Below are 23,230 nucleotides of genomic sequence, written 5' to 3'. Positions count from 1 at the left end.
GTTTTCAACTCTCTTTCTTTCTTTCAAATGCAACAATATGAGCATTTTTTGTGCATCCAAGTGACCGAGGGAGAGAGAGATCGTTTCATCGAAATAACGCTGACAGTGCATAATTCGTCGGTGTGTGTGTGTGTCTGTGTCGTTGATGAGCAGTGGCTTTTGAGAGCCGTTGTTGTAGTACTCGCGCACTCTCATTGTAGTATCACTTTTCGATTGCAGTGCGCTTTCAGATCTTCATGAGTACATGATTAAATGTTTATCTTTGCTGTTGTAGTACATTATAATGTATTTCATTTATCGTTTTTTTTTTGTGGTTCATCTATCTCTTTCTCTCTTTCTCTTACGTGATCTACATGGCATTCTGTGTGCAAGAGAGTCCAGCGCATCAATTGTTTTTTTTTACCTTTTCGTAATTTAAACCCATGCCGATTAATATGGCCTAAGATTATACATTTTTGCATTGTCTGCTTGCATTATTCACATTACGTATACATCGGCTTGGTATGTTCCACTGACTACGGTTTTTTTATGGCTCCGAGCATCGAATACGAGAGTGAAATAAAACATTAACACAGATTGTCGCAACACAATCGCTTGCCTCCATGGAATTTTATTCGATATATATGGCACAACGTGTCTCAACATCTTCCATCTTTATTGAAATAATTAACGCTGAAAATTCTAATTTCCATGCAATTATTTTAATCGCATACGTGGTAACGAACGAAAGTGAATAAAATCTCCAATTTCATAGATGGATTTGCAAATGACTTTCAATTGTGACCTATTGCATTCATTTGAATATATATCGTCGTGCACGTATCAAATGATGCAACCGCGCAATGTCGATGTATCTTTTTGATTGTCGACCCTAATTTTATAACAAACGCAATTATGACCGAAAAACTTTTCTAATGAATGTTACGATTATGTGAAAATGTGTATCACATATTACGCAGTGCCACTATGTGTATATTGTCCCGCATGTGAGCACAATTTTAAAGCATTTATGCATGTGATGTTTGTTTTGTTGTTGGCTCATATCTGCTTGCCAACACACACACGGACAGCCCTAATGACCGCCATTCAAAACGATATTATTCGTTTTATTGCCATAAAATTAAAGTTATTTAATTACGATTTTCGGGTTTTATTGCTGTGCATGTGAATTGATAAGAGTGGATTGAATCTCTCTTTTTTTTTGTCAGTGATTTTACTCGTAATTCGACGTCAATCAAACAATTTCGACGTGGTCATAACGGAATTTACGTCGCAAATTTCGCCGCTTTTGTTTACTTTGTATAGCCTTCACAAATTTAAATGCACGTCAACTTTTCTGTTTCGAATGACATAGACGTGTTGTCAATTGTTGAAACATCTTTGAATGCGCACTTTTTTTCAATTTCTTTTTGCAGATGTTTTGGACTGTTTTCTTGAATTTCATTTCTCTTTTGTGTGATTGCGACCTTTTGTGTTTATGTAAAAATGAAAACGGTTTTTTACTATCGCTTTGATCAAGATCGATCAAATCGGCCACTGTTGCTCACAAGACTGTACTGCCAAAGCTATTCAGCCCGAGATGTTTGTTCAAGCAAAAGCCGATAAGTGCATTGAGAAAACAATGACCACCTCTCAAACATCACCTTTAAACTAAATAATAGGAAGAGACAAGCAAATTGACGACATTGTATTGAATAATAATCGAAAACGCCACCGTTTTCAATAGAACATACGCTCTTGTAATAGACGAACCCTAACACAGATGCCATGCGTCTGAACGGAACATAAAATATATATTTCCAATAAACTCAGCCAATAATAACTGAAGTCGGTTGTCATATTTTGCCTCCTTCTGATGAGATTTACGTCATTCAACAAGAAAATGCAAAACCGAAGAAAAAAGGAAGATATGTTGCAAAAATAGGCGAGTGCAGAGGGAAAAGCCAAAAATTTAATCATATTATGGTAGGCTGAAGGTAGAAACACACACAAAAATTGAATTATGTCAAGACAAGCATCGTCTGATTTTTTGTTGTTTGTGCACACTGATCGTCTAATGTTCTTAAATGGTCAAAAGAACATTACCGTTTCAATGGACACGGAAGAAGAATACAGAGAGACGTCGAAGAGAATGAGACGAACCTGGATGAATGGCAAAATGAATTATTCAACTGTTTACGGAATAACAATATCGAACTGTGCTGTTTAAAGGAAGACAAAATAGTTGAATTACGGAATTGTGCCAGATGTTTGTGCATACTGTGTTACATAATCATAAAAAACCGGTGGCACACAACGAACCTCGTGCGACGAGAACGAGAAAAAGGAAAAGTAAAAAATGTATATCGTTGGAATTTCAGTTATTTCGTCAACCAACGAAAATGAGATTTTCAATCTAAAATTCGTGTTTGTTGAATTTATGATATGCGCGCAAAACACGTTCAAATGACATATGAAACGGTTCGTTATGATGTTATCACTCGTCGTATTGAAAACAACAGTTGAAGTAGCTGTATTTCGCACCAACGCAATTGATTTTGTGTCAACATGTGTGTGTAAGCGCGATAGTAATTGGTACCATACAGCGTGTGTGTTTCTTTTCTTTTGGCAGCCACTTATATCAAAATAAATGAATCAATAAATTGGCACACACACACACGGAATAAAAGAAAAGGAGCGTAATTTTTCTTGTATTGTATTCGCTATCGTACTATTTTGTGTCACACACTCAAACTCATGTGTTGTAAGTTTTTGTCCACTTATTAGGCGCAAACAGTTACGAGTTTTTGTATCAATGTCTTTTGATCTGTTTGTGTACATTTGCGCATTCGGTTTTCTCACTTTAACAAAGGCATTCAGTGTTAAGAATTTCATTTTACGATGATTTGATTGCCGATTTCAGATAAATTATGAACTCTCAAAACCATTATGAAGTGCATAACGTGTTGTTATTTGGACTTTTGGAAAAGGTGCGATAGTACAAACGACCATTTCTATATCTATTATGATTCGTTTTTAGGAAACTGTGTGCTGTTGCGCCAACACACATTAAACAAGCCATTGTTTATATTATCGATTCTAAAGCCGTGTGTGTGTTTTTTTTCCTCTTGTTTATTGAGTCGAAAAGAAAAGAAATAAAGAGCACAGAATAAGATTTAATAAACCGATACAAATTTTCTATGAAATTGACACAGCAGCCGAGAATAAAAGAGATTTTTGTTCATATTTCGATTTTTTTTTGCTAACAACGCGAGATAAACATTGTTATAAGCCGAATTTTTCGCACAGATAATATGGAAAATGTATCAATTGCATAAACGAAACTGTGGATTGGCAAGCACACAAGGAAGGTGAAACAAGGAAATAAAATTTAGTTTCGAGAGAATTTCAAAATATAAATGCATGTATCGCACCACTCGATTGAAATCAGCGAGTCAACTTTCGGCTGCTCTCAAAATAATAACAATCATTTTCACATTTTTCCATTCCACATCGATATGCTTTCCTAAGGTTTTCATATCTGAATGTACATATAGTAATATGGAATATTTGGTCCGTTTCGAACATTTTGAGGGAGAGAGAGAAAGATGCAGAGAGAATATTCCATTGTTGTGTCTGTGCTGTGTGTCTTTTTTGTAGCATTTTGGTATGTTTTCAACTCCGATTTCGTATCGAATTTTTGAAAAGTTGCTTTCATTTCTACTGCTCTCGCACCAATTGACACTCGATATTACAATTGTGTATACTTCATTCGTGTATGGAATGCCGTTTATGTGATTTACTGATGGCGATAATAAAACTGCTTCACACATGAATACAATCCAGTTAAACGGCTATCTTAATGCCAACACATTGGAGACGAGCATTAAACCGACGAACGAGACCGAGCGAGACAGAGCGAAAAGTAAGTGTGAAAAAATAACGTACGTGTGCTTGACACGTCGCGATTTCTCATATTTCACAGCGAAATTATGAGCTTTTGAGAAAATATAATTTATACCGAAAGGGCCAATCAGATAATTTCGATTTGAGCATCTTTCGTTGCTCATTCGAGTTCGTTTCTGTTTTCTGTATGTGGCATGGTGTAAATGAAAGCAAAATTCACACGATCCAAAATTACGATGCCGTATGGAACAAATGATGAATAAATGGAGATTTTTTTTCTCTCTCTCGATTCATCACACAATGATCGTTTCATCATAATCATCATCGATTGATTGATTTCCAGTCCTGAAAGTAGTTTTAAATCAATTTTCCGCTTTTCAATTCAAAAAATTATTGCCGATTCTCTCAATGTGTTACGCTTCATCAATACGACGGCTTTATATTTTACAAACGAAATGAGAATTTGAAGCCATTCTTTATTTGTTGATTTTTAATTTGGTGCCGAATCAATACGAGGATCATTGGAGTAATTGAAATCCTCCACATTACAAAAAAATGTCATTTATTTCGATTCTTGGCGATGAGAGTATGTGGCGACATGTGTGTGTGTAATCAATGGAAACGTAGATAACGGTGAGCAGAGTATGAGAGGAATGTCGCCCGGAAATGTTTTCAATTTAGTGAGAATGAGTATATTTAGCGGTAGCTACAGTAGACGATGATGTTGGTGTGACAAAAGATAACGCCTATGATCGTATGTGTGTGTTTATTCATTGAAACCAAAAAATTCATTCAGCTCCCAATCTGAATATAAAATTGTTTCATTTATATGTTTGGCGAACTTGTAGCCCTCTTTGTCGTAAATTCAATCGAATTAAAATCAACCGCACAAATAAACAAAATTCGAAACGCCGTTCGTTCTGAACAAAAAAAACTGCCACGTAATTTGCACTTGAACCTAACACAAAAAGTGTTTAAAAATGGAAGAATATTTAAATTGAAAAACTAAAATAAACAACGTCGACGTTTATTGCATATGTGTTCGGCACAATGAGTGGAATTTTGTTGGTTTGGTTGTGTTTTGGCATGGGATGTTTGTCGCGACACTTCGACCGACTGAACGTTGACTGTTAAGGGCACCAGCCTGCAACGTCACACGTCGATGCCATTGTTAATATGAATCACCAGTATTCAATGTAAACAAACAACTTGGCGTAGTTTTTGTTTTCATTCGACCATTTTATGAGGGGAAAAGGGCAGCCACCTCTAATAACTCTCTGCCTCTCTCTTTCTCTTTGCATGTTTTACTTTCGATTTAATCCGCAACCTTTTGCTCGAATACAGATAAGGTTTCAATTTCGTAAATTATTATTAGCGCGCTCGCCCATTTTCAATTCAAGCGGGCAAAATTTATGGAAATTGCGCACGGCATACGTGAATCGAAATGAAAACAACTTGATATGACCGTCTTTAATTTACATAAAATAAATCGAAACTTGCTGCAGATATTTGATTTATTTGTAGGTGAAATTCTTTCGACCAAAATATGTCGAACAAATAAAGGGAAATAAAAAAATGTTTCGGTGCAGCGTCGATTTGGCCGCAACAAAACAACTAACTTTAATTTGTGTTATAATATGGCTTATTTCCCATATGAACTAATTTAAAGGAGTTAAATGTGGCTGTTATTCTGGCTGATTTGCGGCCGGATTTGGATGATAAGCTGGTAAAAGGCAATGCTCTTTTTAAAGAAGATATAAGCTGAATAATAATCATGTAATTTTGAGTGCGGTTTTCCGTTTTATCAACTGCTATGCTTGTCGTTGTGCACGAATAAGCATTTTGTTTTAAATGAGCATTTAATCTTTCGTCTCTCGTTGAAAGTTAAAACAATGGCTCTCTTGCTCTATTCTTATTACCGCATCATTTGGTCCTGGTGTGTCGCATTTGCATAATGCCTCTGTTACATTGTCTACATGACATGCAACCAGCTAAAATAAACTCACATAAAATTGCTTGAAACATTCGCACCAAACGCAAAGTACAAAAGTAAACAACGTAAAATTGTTTGGCATTTTCAAGAGGCGATCCATTCGATATGTGTACGGTTGTGTGAGTTCTTCATAAAATGCATGGTTTGAAACATAAACACACTCACACATTTGCAGACTAACTAATTTCGAAAGTGGAAACTAGCGTTGTAGTAAATGTGTTCAAGTGGAAAGGTTATCTTTATCTCGGAGAGTTTGATGTCGTACCCGTTGTTGCTGTCGACATCATCGTCGTCGTCGTCGTTGTCGTCGTTGTTACCGGGGCGTTATTGCTCTACAAATTTACTTTATTCATTATATGTTATTATTATTTTACATCGGCTTTGTCAAAATCCAAATGGATGATAATAGTTGGCTTTTTCACTTGAACCAAACAACATACAGGATACATGCAATATTTTCACCTTTGCCACTTCAGCATTCAATGCCTCTTTGGATTGGTTTACCCTGTTCTTTCCATTTAGGCGAATAAATAATTTACTATTGCTAAATTAGCGACAGTGCCGTGCAACCGTCTCTTTCTCTCCCCCTCTCTCTATTCTTTCAAACGAACTTTCGCAACATCGAAACGGTTTATGAAAAATCGAAATGTTCTTTTTCTTTATCAAAATGAAATCTTGTTGAAATGCTTGTTTTTGTTTTTTCGCCTTATTTTTAGTGCATCTGATAGATAATACCTGATTTTATTATTTAAAAGTAATTCCTACAAAATGTCGAGCCTTTTTAATTGACACACATCGTTTGAGAATTTTAAATTGCTTGTGTTTATTGGCAATCGAATTCTCATTTCCCTTTTCGATCGTTTTCTCTCATCTCGCCAGCGAAAAAAAAAGTGCAGCACAATAACAAATGTATGGTTTTAACTGAATTGAACTCTGACATCAAGATATGAGCGCCGCGTGTTCAAATGAATATTTGTGTTTTTACAATGCAGCGAAAAAGACCGTCAATTTTAAAACGACCTCTCATTAAGTACACACTACAAAATTTTATGAGTGACGCGCGAACTATCTGCCACAAATATCGAATACCAAAACTCAATTCTACCGGAGGTTTTTTTTCGTTTTAACCAACTGAAACACCGTGCCAAAGAGATATTTCGCATATCAGCTTCGTTCACTCGGAAATTGCGATGATTGTGTGCCGGTCGGTGCATGTGTATTTATGTGTACAAATGTCACTCGACTATTATATGAAATATTTTTCAGACACCTGAACATAAAATTTTATTTCAACAATAAATTTGCATAAATGTAGTGATTTTTTGTTTCTTCTCTCGCACCACGTTTGCTAGCGAGTGCATGTGATTCGATTACAGCCACATGCAACTGAACACTTTTACAGTGATTGCATTTTTTTGCACTGGCCAAAAGAGATAGCAAAACAAATGAGACAAAATGAGTTGCAATTGGCAGAGAGAAAAAAAACGCACAACGTAAAATAGTTTGAATTTTGTTGTTGCTTTTTTACGCATGTGGAAAAACATCATTCAACACTTTGCATTTTGTGCGAATGGCAATGAACTTGATTCGACGATGTGAACTCTCCCGAGAATTGTGAATACGATTGGCGCACGATTTTATGTTCCGACACTAATGACAACTTCGGTACTAATTTTAGTTTCGTCGCATTTTCTCTGCATTTGAATTTCTACATAAAAATTCTTTGAAAATTTAAATCGTCTAATTAATTGGCAATTGGACGCGACCGATTCTATGCATTGTATAATTGCAATTGCATATTTATGTGAATTATAATGTTTTTAAAAATAAATGTGATGAAGAAGCATAAGTGCATTCCGAGTTCGGGATGAGTTCACGATTGCAATTCCATTAGTGACAAACCGAATCGATTAGAAAACGATACGCGTAAAACAGCCAACTCAAAAACCAATTCAATGATTAAATATGAACGCTATCGAGTCGCGATGCCAGCAGTAAAGAGATAAAATTCAAAACGGATGGAATCAGATACGGTATCAAATTAATTTTTATTGATTTTCTTGAACATGGCACGACTGCCTTCAGGCCAAATTGAAACGGTACTCTATGGCATATGAAAAATATTGTGTCATTTTCAAAAAGTATGATAAAAACGGGTTCTTCATTTCCTCGTTGGATTTGTCTTTGTGGCATTTGTCTCGATTTGTCTAATAAGCTGGTTGTGAAAATGGTGTAGAAAAACGATAAAACGAGGAAGAAATGCATCGATTATATATCGCATTTCAAATGGAATAATGCACTTTTCAATGCATATCAACATCGGTGTGTGGTCAAAAAGCACATCGTTTAACACTTTAATTTTGATACTTAAGTATAAATTAGTGTTTGTCATTTGCCACCTGATATCACGTGCTGCTTAAATGAAATCAATTTCAAAGCAGCACATAAGCAATGCGACGGTGACAAATAGAAGAAAATAATCGTGCAATGCCACACACACACACACACAACCAAAATGCGGCATACCATTTTATCGAATTATTAATTGTTACATCGTTTTTGAAGTAATAAAAATGGAACCATTCGCTGTGCGATGACAAAAGAAAAATTTGTTGTCGTTTTATATGGTCTTAATTCGATTAGTGAGTCTCTCGTAATAGATTACTTGAACGAATGTAAAATAAGGAAGAAGAAATAAAAAAAATTGCCCAAGATGCTCATTTTCAATGGTCAAAGGCATTTCAACGTAGCATTCATTGGACGACACTGAGAAATGAGTGGCAACAGAAAAACCACAACACATTCGAATAGATGGGGATAAACTGAAAAAAAATGTGTACAACGAACCGAGCAACGCGATAGAATCCACGTATTTACACATTCCAATCGAATGTAATGTACTGGCTAATAGAGACGATAAAGAAATCTTGTTTTTTTTCTTACTTATCCTCCTCTTTATTTCTGGCCATTGTTCATAAATGGAATGGTCATTTGATGCGATTAGTTTGGAAAATGGATAAAAGGAAATGTTGATGTTGTCCAAGCTGAACTCTATGAAGTGCATTTGGCATTAATTTCGTTGCAGCCATCAAAATGGGCTTGTTCTATTCACCAGCCAGGGCCAGTCATTCAAATTGAATGAAGCGTTGATTTTTTTTTATTTTTTTCTTGGTTCTGTTGCATTGTGTGTCAAATGGTTTGAAAATTGTCGCATCGTGTGTCGATCGGTTGTTTGCTGTGTCCAAATCGTGAGATACGCTTTTTGCGCGCAATTCCATTGCAAACCATCAACACAACAAGCCACACGTTTCCGAAACGGTTATAGTTGCGCCTGAACCTTTTGACTTTGACCGAAAACCATATCAGCCACAATCGATGAGAATCAAACGTTTCCTTCGCCCTGATGCGAACAGCAATTTTCCATTCGCGCAACCGAACCGATCAATATACACCATATACATGAATGAGATGTGAATTTGAGCGAAACTTTCTGGGTCAAAAATTAAAGCGATTTTCATAAATGCATCATGGCATATCGGCAATTCTCTAATAAACTCGTTTACGGTAATTCTATTTTTCGTTGTCGGGCGCAACGGTCAATGAATCTCATTAAAATGTCGTTTCAGATTGCCACAGCCAACAAATCCAAATTTGGATTCGACGCGATCGATACTGTGTGAGGGAAAAACATGAGCATATTCCATAGATTTGCAACTTAAGAGAACTCAAATCGAAAAGCATTTAACGTGCACGATGACAGTCAAAAAGAAGCCCGCAAAACGGCCGCGCACGTTCTCTCATCTCTCTGACGAAATCGCGCGGGCGCATGCAGTGCTTACTATACAGTATAAAAGAAAAGAATCGAAGAACGGTAAAATATTGACTGTGACTTCATGCAAACTCAATTGTCACGACCTTTTCTCTTTCTCTCTTTGCTCCTCGCCTTTTAATTTCGATTCGCCTCTGTGGTGTTGTTTAGCATTTTTATGGGCATTTTGCCGTATCTCCCCTACAGCCATTACAGTTTTCGACTGCATATTGTTGTGCCTCTTTTTTTTCGTTACTTTCGCATCGATTATGTTTCGTGTGTATCTATTTTTGTTGCTCGGTTTTTTTTTTCTTCTCTCGATTCTATTACAATCTTTGTCTCGTCATCATCATTGCCGCGGCGGTTGTGAACAACATTTCTTCACTTATTTACACTGTTGCAATTATATATCGTGGACGAATTAAATGCGACGATCGTTGCGATGCATTACGCTTGTTGTTATGATAAACAACAGCTTCAAGAGAAAATCACAAATAATTACAACAATCGATGAACCGCAACTATGTTATGGTGTGCTCTATGGCAGCTTGCGCTTTTTACAAAAACAATGCACCTTTTTTCTAGTTGGATTTTCTTTGTTTATTGGCCATCGATTTTATCTAATTGAATAATATAAATCGAATTTGGAATCGAAAGACGACGACGAGTGTATGTGCCACGACTCCCGGCCAACTTCTCGGTAAATCGATCACTCAATGTTCATCACGCTAATTAATCATTTGAATCAAATGCACGAAAATTATTCGGAGAGCGCCAACACCAACAACAACTACATTATAATTTATATCGTTTATTTACTAAAAAAAAGTCGAGTTGAGTGCATACACAAAATCAAGAAAGTACGTGATCTGATACATTTCGTGAATCTACTTTAAGTGAAATAGTGCAATTTTGGCAAAGTTCATCGATGCTTTCCACTTTTTTCTTTGCTCTCTGTTATATGAGAAAAATGTAAATTGTTTCCGTTCGAAACAAGAAGAAAACTTTATTTTTGTTCAAAGCATTTTACTCAAGATTTTACTATATGTCGATATTTCAATGCAAAATGATTCGTTCGTGGTGTAATATATCGTAAATTCTTTGAAAGCATAAAATAAATTTTTACCTATTGACAATAATGTGGCAAATTTAATCAAATCAACCGACACATTCATTTTCATGGAACATTCATTAAGGTGTAAGCGCAAACGCGTTTGAATTCAAAGCACACACGTTCATTGAAGCCACTGAATGTCGAATCGGCCAAACGAATATAATGAATAAGCATTCTCATTTGAAAATCAATTCGAACATTTATTTATTTATTGAAAAATCGCCGTAGTCAGTGTAATAATGGACAGGCGAATGGAAAACGAAGAGAGAAGAAGATGTATAAGTGTCTAAATGATCATTAATATCTTTCATCTGTGTTCAAGACAATTTAGCCGGGCCGTGTGTGCAATAGAGAGAGAGAGAGAAAGAGCAATAAGAAATATGCGCTGTTTGAAGTGTGAAAATATATGTGTATTCGGAGAAGAACATAGTATGTGCAACAAATGAACAAGCAAATCGATGGTTTCGTCCGTCTTATTGTTGTTGCTTCGTCTTGTATTAATCCACTCGATTCACAGACACCAAAGCTTGTCACGTCAAAATGGTACTTTATCAATGTCTAATTGGATAATTTCATGTTATTTGAGTGTTTGTTCGTCGGTAAATTTTCTTCGTCTTACTATTTTTCTCTCTTGCATGTCGACCAATTTATGTTCAATTCATTTGAATCATGAAATGACTGTGCACTATTCGGATGCAACGACGGTGTCAATTTTCACATTGAAGTGAATGAAGAGAGAAAAAAGCACACCGTTAGACTTTTTTTGGCATTTATGTGAGAAAATTCGTCGGAGGAATTACATTACAATGATATACGCGGAATCGCATCCGTACTGTGTGCAAAGTGTGTTGTTCTTTTTTTGTTATCGGATAGAAGAAACAATGCAAACGATTTGCATTGAATAGCCCTTACCTTACAATCATTTCGACAGTGTGGGCAAGCAATTGTCACCAGACTGGTTTGAATCAAGATAAATGGATTTAAATTGACGAAAATCGATCACATCGATTCTAAGAAACCGCCACGATGATTCGACTTATTTTAAGGCATCAAAATACCACATAGTCACCGTATTTATACAAAAATAATGCCAAAAAGTTATTGTTTAAACTTTTTTCTTGGTGTGAATAGAGTTAAACTAAAGTGAAAAATGAAAATTAGTAAAAAAAAATAAAAAAAATGTGCATTTGGGGTTAATTGGCGGATATTACGGAAATAAACATCGATCATTATTTGATCCGATTCACTTCAATTGAGTCAGCACAAAATGGCGATCAATGTTCATTTCCAAAAAAAGCGAAAATAAAATAAAAGGAACTGAAACGAAAAAAGGAAAAAATGGGTTAATATGTGAAAATGTATTAAATGAAATGAATTGATTGATTGTGCGAAAAGAAAAAGAAAATAAAATAAAGCAACTTAAAAGAAACAAACCGAAAGAGCGCTCAAAAAAGCTTGATTAATGTTACTACAATGCAAATTATAAACAAAAAAAAACAAGCAAAAAATTCAAATTCTACAAGAAGCAACTCAAAATAAAATAATCTAAAAAGCAGCAAATAAATATTTAAAAAAAGCAAAATAAAAAACCCCAAAAAGATTGGAAGTGACAATAAACCTCAATAAAATGTTTCAGGAAGCCCAATTGGGTGGCATTCGAATGTCGAAATTTTGATAAAGCGATAGCGATAGAAGAAAGCAAGAAGACTAAAGATTTTCTGTATAAAATAAGTTTCCCTTTATTTTGATCCGTTTCGATTAATCCTTTGAAAGTGTTACCTAACACCTTTAACAGTTTGAATGACATCTAAATCTAAGTGTTTTATGTTTCTCTAATTCTAACATGATGATAATTTACTATAGCCGAGCCTATAACCTAAATTCTAGGCGATGTGTATGAACTATTCGTAACGAATTAAGCTAAATTTTAACTAAATACAAAAGAATAAATACAATTAACGAGCAAATTCAACTTGATTGATAAAACAAGTAACGATAAAATCGTTTGAGCCTATGGTTTTTGAAGTAGCGGTAAAGAGAGCAATTTGTTGTGTGAAAAAAGGCGATTTTTCCAGAAAATGGAATTAGTAAAATTGCTCTCATTTACCGCTACATCATGGAATTGAATTCAATGTCATAACAGAGATTGAGCAAAAAAATTGGTTATGAATTTATACCAAATACACGAACAAAGTCGTGTTTGATGGTAACAAAGTAGCGCGCGCGTCAAAGTCAGATGGCCAAAACAAACAATCGAATCGAGATAACAACAAAATGGTATATTTACAAATTCAATTTGTTCTTTAATACAAACGCAGCACACAAAGCAAAACACTACCGTCTACCAAAGCTATACGGTGAAAATCGAAAATCTGGACTAGTAAATGCACTACTATGACCTGATCCGACGCTACTGAATGCGGAACAGGTCGGCGAATACCCATCCAATGTAGTGTATAGACGTGATGATTGTGGTGTTTGATGATAGAACAGACTACTGCTTGGAGCTGTAACTGTTGGTGTTGCAAGACTTGCAGCCGATACACTTGGCATAAATGGGGTGGGCGAATTGATCGTTCCAATGCTGCCAGTGCTATTGTTGCTTTTCGGCGATGCAAACGATTTATTTGTATGGTTTGATGAATTCAGACTTGTATTATTCGTATGATAGCCAGACGATGAGAATGAGCTATTATTTTGATCGCAAATGCTACTGTTATTATTATTATTACTGTTCAATAACGACGATGAACTGGTGTTGAATAAATGCGATGATGATGTTGATGTGATTGCATTCGCTGTTGATGTGGATATCATTGCCGAATCGACATACATATTATTTAAATGGTCTTTGACCGCATGTACGATATCCGTTTCGGTGGTTAATTGCATATGAATGCTTGTGATTTTGGTTAGTAGTGCTGTCACATCTGTAAAGAGAATATCCAACAGCTTACCTGTTGTGAACAATACGATTGCCTTGAGACATGAGTATTCGGCTGTGTCGACATGCAACGCTTTCAGCTTTTCCACTTGCTCTTGGAAAATTCGAATGTGATCCATGAATGCGACCACACGATCAGCTGCTAATGGGGATGCATGCAAACCGGCTGCAGCCAATAATGGTGCCACATGTAATGGCATCGAACACTGTGACGCATTCAGTACAAACAATTCAGACCACACGAGACGCAATAGCGCCACTTGATCGGTAACTTGTAGATCAGGGAACAGTGGTATATTTTTTGCCCATTCAACGGCAGAAAACAAAAGACGAGCGGCCAATTCGCATATATTATCGATGCCCATCATATTATTTGGTTGCATCGTTTGACCATAACGTGATACCTTTGAAAGAAAAATATTTTTTTGTTAATTTTTGTTATATATATTTGACTTCTAACTTATGACTTTTAACAATTTAATACAAATAATAAATAGTGACATCTACAGAAAGAGTCATTTAGATCAAATTATTACAAATGAATATTGATGATGTGATACTTACAGGATATGGTTCGGCGCGCAATAACAACGATATATAGGAACTGAGATATTGATGACTACTGTTGTATCCAACGACAGACATAGGATCGCCATTTGCTAATGAATACTGGCCATGCATTCCTGGCAAACCAGTCGGTTGCGATGGTGGTACTCGACCTCTTTGAACGGCTGAAATGAGACGGAAGGAGAGGAAAAAAAATTACAATCAAATGCGAATTACAAATTAAACAGTAAAAAAAACGATAATTTACATGTTTTATTTACATTTATGTAAATTTGTTTACAATGATTTGAAATATTGTAATGATTAATGGCGATATTTTGATATTTAAATTAATCGATATGAGCAAGGCATAGAGGAATGAAATAAAAGTCGGTTTTAAATTTGCATGGCCTTGGTTGACCAATAATATTGACCTTCCGTTCACTTTTCGAATCATTTTAATTTTGATTTGAAAATTAGCCAACTGCAGAGTACGGCGACAGAGCCGATATGCGCACATACACACACATACTCTTATGAATGCAGTGCATCATAATGCACTCAATGCACTCATTGCGATGCAAGTGGATTAAAATTGCAACGTAGCCCGGTCTATTTGTAATTCTATATTATTATTGCCGTACGATAATGATGATGACACATATCACGCTACAATGAAAGGATGCAAAAAAAAAAATTAATCCAAGAAAAGACCTTAACCGGTTACTTCACGGCAATGTGGCCGAGTAAATGCAGCAGCACATTTATTTATTGATTATAATACTTTTAGATAATGAAGATTTCTCAAAAGGTGTTTTGAACATTACATTATGAACAAATACGAACAACAACAAAAAATCTAATTATCTACAGCGATTCTGTTGCGCACATCTGTGCGGTTAACAGTTGTTGTTCTTTCTTTCTCGATTGCCTTGTGAAATTCCAGAAATTCAGACAAATAATCATATTTTCTGTTTTTTTTTAAACAGTTCCGATAAGTAATCAATCTTTTAAGAATGTTCAGTTCCAGAACTGTGAAAATGATTTAACTGTGACAGAATGGAGGAGAGAAAGAGGAAGAGTTTATAAGTGGAAACAAATCGACCGAATAGTGCTTATTTCATTAAAACATATTTAACTGATTACATCAAAGACTCATTGTGCTTGTTTACGCAAAAAAGAATCGCAATAATCATTTGCATTTGATCAAAGTTTAACATGACGCTACAAAAAATATCCGCGTCGAGAATAAAATCCAATCAAAAAGTACAAATAAACCACAATCAATCGTTGTCTGTGGTTAAAACCAGTAAACAAGGCGCACAAACACATATGCACGGCCACCTATTTGGTGTGTTTTTTTTCTGAATAATTTATGACGTGTCAAATTCAGATATAGAAAGATGATTAGATTAATAAAACCAATCATAATGCACATAATAAACGAGAGCTGAAATTGAGAGCCTTAAAAACAAGGTGTTACTCAATTCAATTCAGAGGCTGTATTATGTTTATAAATAAAGCCAATTTTATTTGTTGCAAAATTGAATTTAATTAACTGCCATGTTTGATGCTAATTTTACAATGGCTCTACGATGACCACGATTATATGTTTAATAGTTCGGCTCTGTCTCCATTGTGATTTATTACATATTTCGAATTTCTAAGTCGCAACAGAACATGAAATATAAAAAAAACTCTCGTCAATATTACTACACTAAAAAGTCGATATTTCATTTCACTCCATAAAGTAGTTGTTGTTTTATTTCCCACCCATAGTGTGTTTATTTCAATAACAACAACAACCGCAACCGATCACAATCAGCACGAATAAAAAAGTTTCGCGAGTCCAGAAAATTTTGAAATGGCGAAAAATTATCGCACAAAATAATAATAATTGTTGAGGCAGCCTCAATTAGCTGCTTGTTGTCGATGTAGTGCTAATAATAAATGAACAATCGAGCAAACAAAAGTCACAGAAAACGAGTGTGCGATATCGTGACAAGGCGTTTTGTTCCCGTTTCTTGTTTTTGTGCCCATATATAATTCACGAATTTACGAGAAGCATCACATTGCCGTGTACACTTTGTTCGATTTGTTTTTCTCCCAGTCATCGCTGCGCGCATATACATTGTCTTGGCAGAGATAACGAATATCGTTGGCCATGCCTTTATTGCTCGTTTAACATATCATTGCAATAAATTAACATTAACAACGACACTCGAAGGAAAAAGTGCTTCGCTTTCATAAATGAAGATTGGCGCATGCAAAATCAAATTCACTGATTCGACTCGTAACATTCACATTCTTGATATTCTTGAACAATTTGGATTCGCAGTGGGCTCTTTTTGTTTTCGGGCTGAAATCGACTTGAAATTAATTGCGCTCCAATTTTACCATATGCAAGAGAGTACCGTATGCTTTTGGTGTCGGTTTTTCGGAAAATGTAAAATAAATTCGATTTACTTGTTTTATTCGCAAATCGTGATGAGCACCAAGAATCCGCTTCAGAAAATCAAAATTACATGAAAAATGCTTAATGGAATATTTTTTAACTAGTTTTGCGTCACACCGAGAGTCTCTTTTTAATGCAAATCACAGCTAATAATTTTAATGAAACAATTGCGAATGAATTATTGCAAATGCGATAAAATGATTATCGCGCTCAAAGTTAGTGATTTCTTTTCATTTTTCGTTTGTGTCGAGTTGACATGGATTTTTTTTCTTCGTTTGTCATGTGTGTGTGCTTTTGCATTTTTTCTTGAATTTTTACGTAATTTTGCGTCTATAAAATCTATTGTTTGAATTTGTGTGTGCATTATCATGTTCAATGTAGTTTGCTTGAGATTTCTTTAATTAAAATTGCTTATTTTGTCATTTGCGGGGCAATTGCTGTAGCTAGGAAATGAATAAACTCTCTGCGACGCAATGTGAGCGAGAGAGAACGGTATAAATTGCGACTAAAATTCAAACAAAGGTGCTAAAAATGTAAATAAAATCATATTCATCATACATTTTTTTACAATTGTCATTGTCACATTTGTATGCTAATTACGATTAAAATGCACTCCGTTTTCAGAAACGTTAATTTGTTTATGCTTGGAACGTGGCACGCATCGGAATGTATTTGTTTGAAACCATTCATTTTAGCCGTGTGTTGTTGCTGTTTCTTTCTTCGTTTTTTGTTGCTTTGTTTTGTTTCGGCCAGAATAATTGTTCCGTGAATCAGTTACGATGGAAATGAATTTGTGGCTGTGATTAAGTAATTAACTTGGCAATTGCTGGGGTCGGTTGAGAGGTCAACGATTTTACAATATTTAAACTAATTTTCAAATTTGTTTCACATCAAACAATAAGTTGAATAGCAAGAATTAGACGTCAATTTTGTGTTTCTATCTCTTTCTCCTTGTTGAAAGGAAAACAACACAGAACAGAAAATTGCAATTAATTTGCAAAAAATGTCTATTGCAAACGTTGGCGTCCAATAAAATTGACACAATTTCACGACCGCAAAAACGGATAATGAAACAACGCGGCGCGTACACACAATTCGACGACAAGAAATTTACATTTTTTTGCTTTATTGGTTTATTACACAGCGGTTTGCATAACAAGAGCCATGTCAGAGTGTGTGTGTGTGCCTGTGTCGTATGTTAGATGGTGATGGTGTTTAGAGTAATACCCATAATTCACTCAATTGAATTTGATTTTCTTGTCCATTTACTCAGTGTTCGACACAACCTGAATAATTTCTTTTTTTTCTTCGCCAATAAGGAAAAATATGAGCCATAACGGTGTAATATATACATCGAATGCTGTGACCGACATCTTTTCTCATAAAATCTACGCGTTCGAAAGAAATGTGTGCGAAAATGTCGTCTTCGTTGTTGTTGACGCGCATCGTCGTAACTCTCTGTGTGTCAACACACATAAAATCCGCCTCGAACAGGCCAGACAATTTGTCTCGCGCGCTCACACATTTAAATAGGTGTGTGTGGTTCTTTTTTTGTTGCAAGATAAATAAGCAATACATAATTTTTCATGCTGTATCGTATCGATTACAATTCGCACGTAAAAGCCATGCGCGCACCAGAAATTCTCATCAACAAGAGAAAGAGAAAGACCGAACGATAAAAAGACCAACAACAACAACAAAAAATTGCATTGGAATCTTTTGTACGTGTTATCAACGCATTCGAATTGCAGACAAGACAAGACAAGAAATTACATTGGAAAGAGCAAGCAAGAGTAGAAAAAAAGACACACAAAAACCACGAATGTTGTTGAATATCGTCATCGGAATGCCGTCGACCAAATATCGTTGCTTTTGCAAATGTACAACAAGCACATAATTCACTTCAAATATCGAAGTGTTAACCGAACAGCAACAGAGCAAGAGAGACACAGAGAAAGAGCTGGTTTCAATACATTTTCTTGTATTTTCTTACTGTTGCTGCTGTTGGTGCAACGGAACAACGAACAAAAAAAAAACACAACGAATTGGTGCTTTTTCTGCATCTCTCAAAGCGCTTGAATGTAAAATGGTTTTGTTTTGGCCAAAACATGCGCATGTCCACATGCAATGCAGAGCGACAACTGAGAGCAGTTAAGTAAAGTGTTGAAGGAATTTGCCGTGCCATGGTTCATTTTTTGAATTTTTTTTACGTTTTTACATTGAAAGTGCCACGTTCAAGAAAAAGAATAAGTAATATTTTCTCATCTACTCTTTTGGATAGGTGCGAGAAACGAAACAGAGCCGATGGCAAAGTGCTTTCGGGAAACGAGCTCATATAAATCAGAAAGAAAGAGACGAAAAAAAGAACGGCATCCAAGACAATCATAAATGTGAACGAGAAAATACGGTGTTTGTTAAACATGAATTTACTAGTGATATTTTCGCTGGTTTTTCTCGCGGTGTGTCGTTATTTCAACTCTTTTTGTGCATGCGATGTATGCCTTGCAGCACAAAATGGCAAATTGAAATCGAATCCTGTATGCGGGATCATGTCAGAGTAAAAGAATAAAAAAGAAGAAGAGAGAAGCGGATGGAACGAAAACGAATACGTAAATTGAATAATTTGTTCACAGTTCCAAATGACAGAAACAAATTAATTGGAATTAGGTGAGGAAAATGGTTGGCGTGAGACGATGACGACGACGTGCGACGATGGAAGGCGCGAAAGGCAACAATGTTTTTCAACATTTTGATTTAATGCCGTATGTAATGAGGCACACGCTGATAAAAGCGTTTCAACCATTCGAAAATCCATCGACCACACACACACCGACAACAATATCCGATTGTCGATTATTATTTGTTGTTGTTGCTCTTCTTCGGTCTGATGAATAATTGGCTCAATTTGTCACCTTTCGCTTGTATTCAATTTACGATAAGATAAAGTCGCATAACAAATGATCATGCTAATATTTTGTATTGATGGTTTTATGGTTTTCATGAAAAATAGACACAAATATTGAACATGTAAATGAGGATTATATTGACACCGTGTTGTATTTGGAAATGTTGGACCCAGCCGATTGACCGTGAGAATTTTGGATCGAATCAATAATATTTCACTACTTTAAATGGCTGCCACAATATATAAATCCTTTTCCATTCAAAATTCTCTCTAAATATGGTAAATATACATAAATATACTAAATAATGTGGGTTTTTGTAGCCGCAACCATATACTTATTGAAAGCCAACAAAAAACAGCCTTTTTTCATGTTCGTGCACGTGGGAATTTTGATATGGAAAGTGTTTCGAACAATGAACTCACACAAATCGTGGCGGTAACACACAATGGTTACGCACCGTTGACTGTCAATGCGGTGCGATATCATTGCACTTGACTATTTATTTAATGGATTTTCAGCGTATAATACGTTTTCATTCAAAGGAAAGGCTAAAAGAGGACACGTGCCGTTACGCACCATTTCATTCATTTACCACACATTTTCGTGTCTCCAAGTTTCTTTTGTGTTGCATTCTTTTTGGAATAACAATAAAAAAAAACAAGAGAAAAACACTCTGAAATATGGGAAAACGAAAATCAAATTTAAAATCAATTCGATTGAAATTGGTTGAATTCCTTTGGTGTGAAAGGGGCCATTTATTAGATTTTCGATGGTTATTTTTTTTCGGTGCAGCAGCGAGCGAGCAAAAAAACAGAAACAGAACTGTGGCTTATTCAATTTTATTATGTGGTTTTAACATTTGCAGAAATGTTAAATACATTGACCATTTGACCATTAAACACTAAAAATCAGCGGCAATTGCAAACCTTTTAACACATTTGCCGACCCAATCATTCCATCTCTGTTTCACTTCCAAATGAATTTAACGAAAAATGCATTTATGATGTTGTATTGTGCGCTTGCGATAAAATCGCCACTCATATACGAAGAGATGAAATGTGCGATAATTTTCTTATGTTTATTGTTTTCGCAGCAAAGACGTGTGTATCAAACGAATAAAATCGCAATTCTATTAGCCGGTATTACCACAATATGGTAAGATGACTATTGCACTACAATGATTCGTTTTATTTTCTTCGACGCGGCATGAAAACATTTTGTTGTTACACCGAAAGAAAGAAGATCTGAAACGAATTTGCGCAAATGAAATAAAATTACGATTTATTTCTGCTAAGCAACAGCAATATGCATTGAATTTTGCCTATTCAGTGTATATTGTCTATCAGGTGTATCAACAAAAAAGAAATCGCGGAAAAAAATGGTAAAAATTTTTTTTGTGAATTTTTACCATTTGGATTCGGTTGCAGAAAGAAAAAAAAATCGAATTTTGTAGTTTTGAACGTGGAACACCTGACGCTCTTAGCACTATTCAGCGAGATACTTAGCATAGCTTGTGAGCACCATAGACAGAGTGAGTGTGATTGCATATAGGAGAGTGTGGTCACACCATGAGCAAACCGTACGAGTTCATGTAAAACTATTAAAGCGAACGTATCGCGTTTGGATCATAAAATGTGCGCTATGCCGATGAAGTCGAAAGAGAGAAAAAAAAACAAGTTACCAACAATGAACTAAAGCTTAAGCATTGTTGACTGTGTTTGTGTGTGTGTGCATAGAAAGCAGTATCCCATCGCGGTAGATCGACATATACAAAATGAAATTCGTGATCTGCAGAAAATTTTCTGCTGCTTCTTCTCCATCTCTATATAATATATCTATTTATGTTGCCTTGTGCACAATACTAGATATTTCTGTGGCAGAACGTTACCGTTGCAAACAATTCACATCGCAATAGATGTACAGACAAGCATATTTCTTTGCATGGTTCAACATGGTGCGCGGAGAACGACACGGAGTATTCGCGCTTGTGTGTGTGCAAATTTCAATCTCTCTGACCGTTCGGCAAATATGTATAGAACATCTTTGGTTATATTTTCGTGGATACGCGTAGCAAGAACTGTTTTTGCTATTCATTTCATTTCGATTCAAGTTTCGTTTTGGGTTTCGTGCATTATTCGTTCGCGAGGATTATGTTTTTTTTTTTGGCATGGCGCATTTGAGTTTTGTTGTGTTCTGTGCGTGTTTTTTTTTGCCTTCTTTAAAAAATTCACATTCATTCCGTTCACATATACTACATTGAATGGGTCGAACGAGAACAATGCACTGAAGATGAATTGCGCAATATGTTTCATGTCTTCTTATTCTGTTTTGTAGGTTATTACATTTGAAAGATACGAAAAAAAGAGAGAAAAACGTGTTCCAGTGCAGCCCAGTTCGATAGCATGCTCACATAAAAAAATAAACGCGCAAGAAAAATCGCAATGGATTTTATTCTTCTGGTTGAGTTTATGCAGTAAAATTGAATAAACTTGAATTGAAAATGCAGCAAATGAAATGAAAAGAAACTGTTGCAAGAAATTATACGAATTTGTCAAGAATTTGCGCAAATTCCCACCGTCTCAATTAAATCACATTTATCAAAATAAAAATCGTATAACTTTTGTCATACTTAATGAGCATTGTTTATATCATGTCATCTTGGCACCGTCGATCTTCCCGCTCTTTCACTCGCGAACCAGAAAACAAACAACGGGAGAGAGAGAGCGAGCAATCATGTTGTTGTCAAAGTGATCGCAAACGATCAACAACTACAAAACATGTGTTCATAAATTATGTGTGTACGTTGTGAGCTGTGGCTGTCTACCATGTGTCTGTCGGCTTTGCTAAGTAAATAAATGGAAAGCAAAGAACGAGCACTCGCACGGTGACGAAGAACAATGATGACATGTGAATCGATGATGAAGCTGTCGTTTCATGTTCTCGTGTTTTGCTGCAATATTATGTATGCACCAAGTTGACGTTGAACATGATTCACCACACATACACACAAAACTCATATAACTCGTTGTTTTATTACCATTTCAATTTATTACTTTATTTTCTGTTCGATTTGTGTAATGTTTTTTTTTCTTGCCACGCTGTTGTACTCGAAACGCGATAACAAAACTTAGCTTGTTTTTTACTTTATCGGATGCTGCGTAAAATAAGCAATTTATTCAGCGATGTGCTTTTTTTCGTTTGTTCACGGTTTGAATTGTGTGGAAAAGGACGAAATATGAGTGCAACATTGCCAGTCGGCCGGCAGATTTGGCTTCGAAATGAAGATCGTTCGGTACGTGAATGGAGAGAAACAATTTTTTTTCTCTTCAGTTTTATTGAAATTGTTTTTATGTACAAACGCACGAATGGCATGAACAATGAAGCACAACCGCAAGATCTCGATCTTTTGATAAGAAATTTCAAGGTAAATACCGAGAGAAAGAGAGTACTCAATGCAAAAAACATAGTGAGATGATAAAACACTGATAAAGTTAATGCAAATCCAACGAAAAAAAGCACACCACACAACCGATGTGGAATAACAAACAATTGCGCAAAATGCTGCAATATTCTCTGCTC

The 23,230-nt window shown here is 35.6% G+C and overlaps 1 protein-coding gene across 1 annotated transcript in view; it reads right to left on the bottom strand.

Annotated features, from left to right (window-relative positions):
• Positions 1-12,340: 12,340 nt before the first annotated feature.
• LOC116346643 (COUP transcription factor 1-like) overlaps positions 12,341-23,230 on the bottom strand; it is a 29,963-nt gene continuing 19,073 nt past the window's right edge. The window contains exons 3-4 of the mRNA XM_031776805.1: positions 14,309-14,475; positions 12,341-14,148 (exon numbers count right to left, since the gene is read on the bottom strand). Of these exons, the coding sequence (XP_031632665.1) occupies positions 13,135-14,148; positions 14,309-14,475 (1,181 nt within the window). The 3' untranslated portion in view covers positions 12,341-13,134. The remainder of the gene's footprint in view (positions 14,149-14,308; positions 14,476-23,230) is intronic.

This window comes from Contarinia nasturtii, unplaced genomic scaffold (genome assembly GCF_009176525.2).
Source record: "Contarinia nasturtii isolate CC-2019 unplaced genomic scaffold, AAFC_CNas_1.1 Cnas_scaffold_1627, whole genome shotgun sequence".
Taxonomy (NCBI): Eukaryota; Metazoa; Arthropoda; class Insecta; order Diptera; family Cecidomyiidae; genus Contarinia; species Contarinia nasturtii.
The sequence above is the reverse complement of the archived record's forward strand: the minus strand, read 5'-3'. Positions and strand labels throughout refer to the sequence as shown.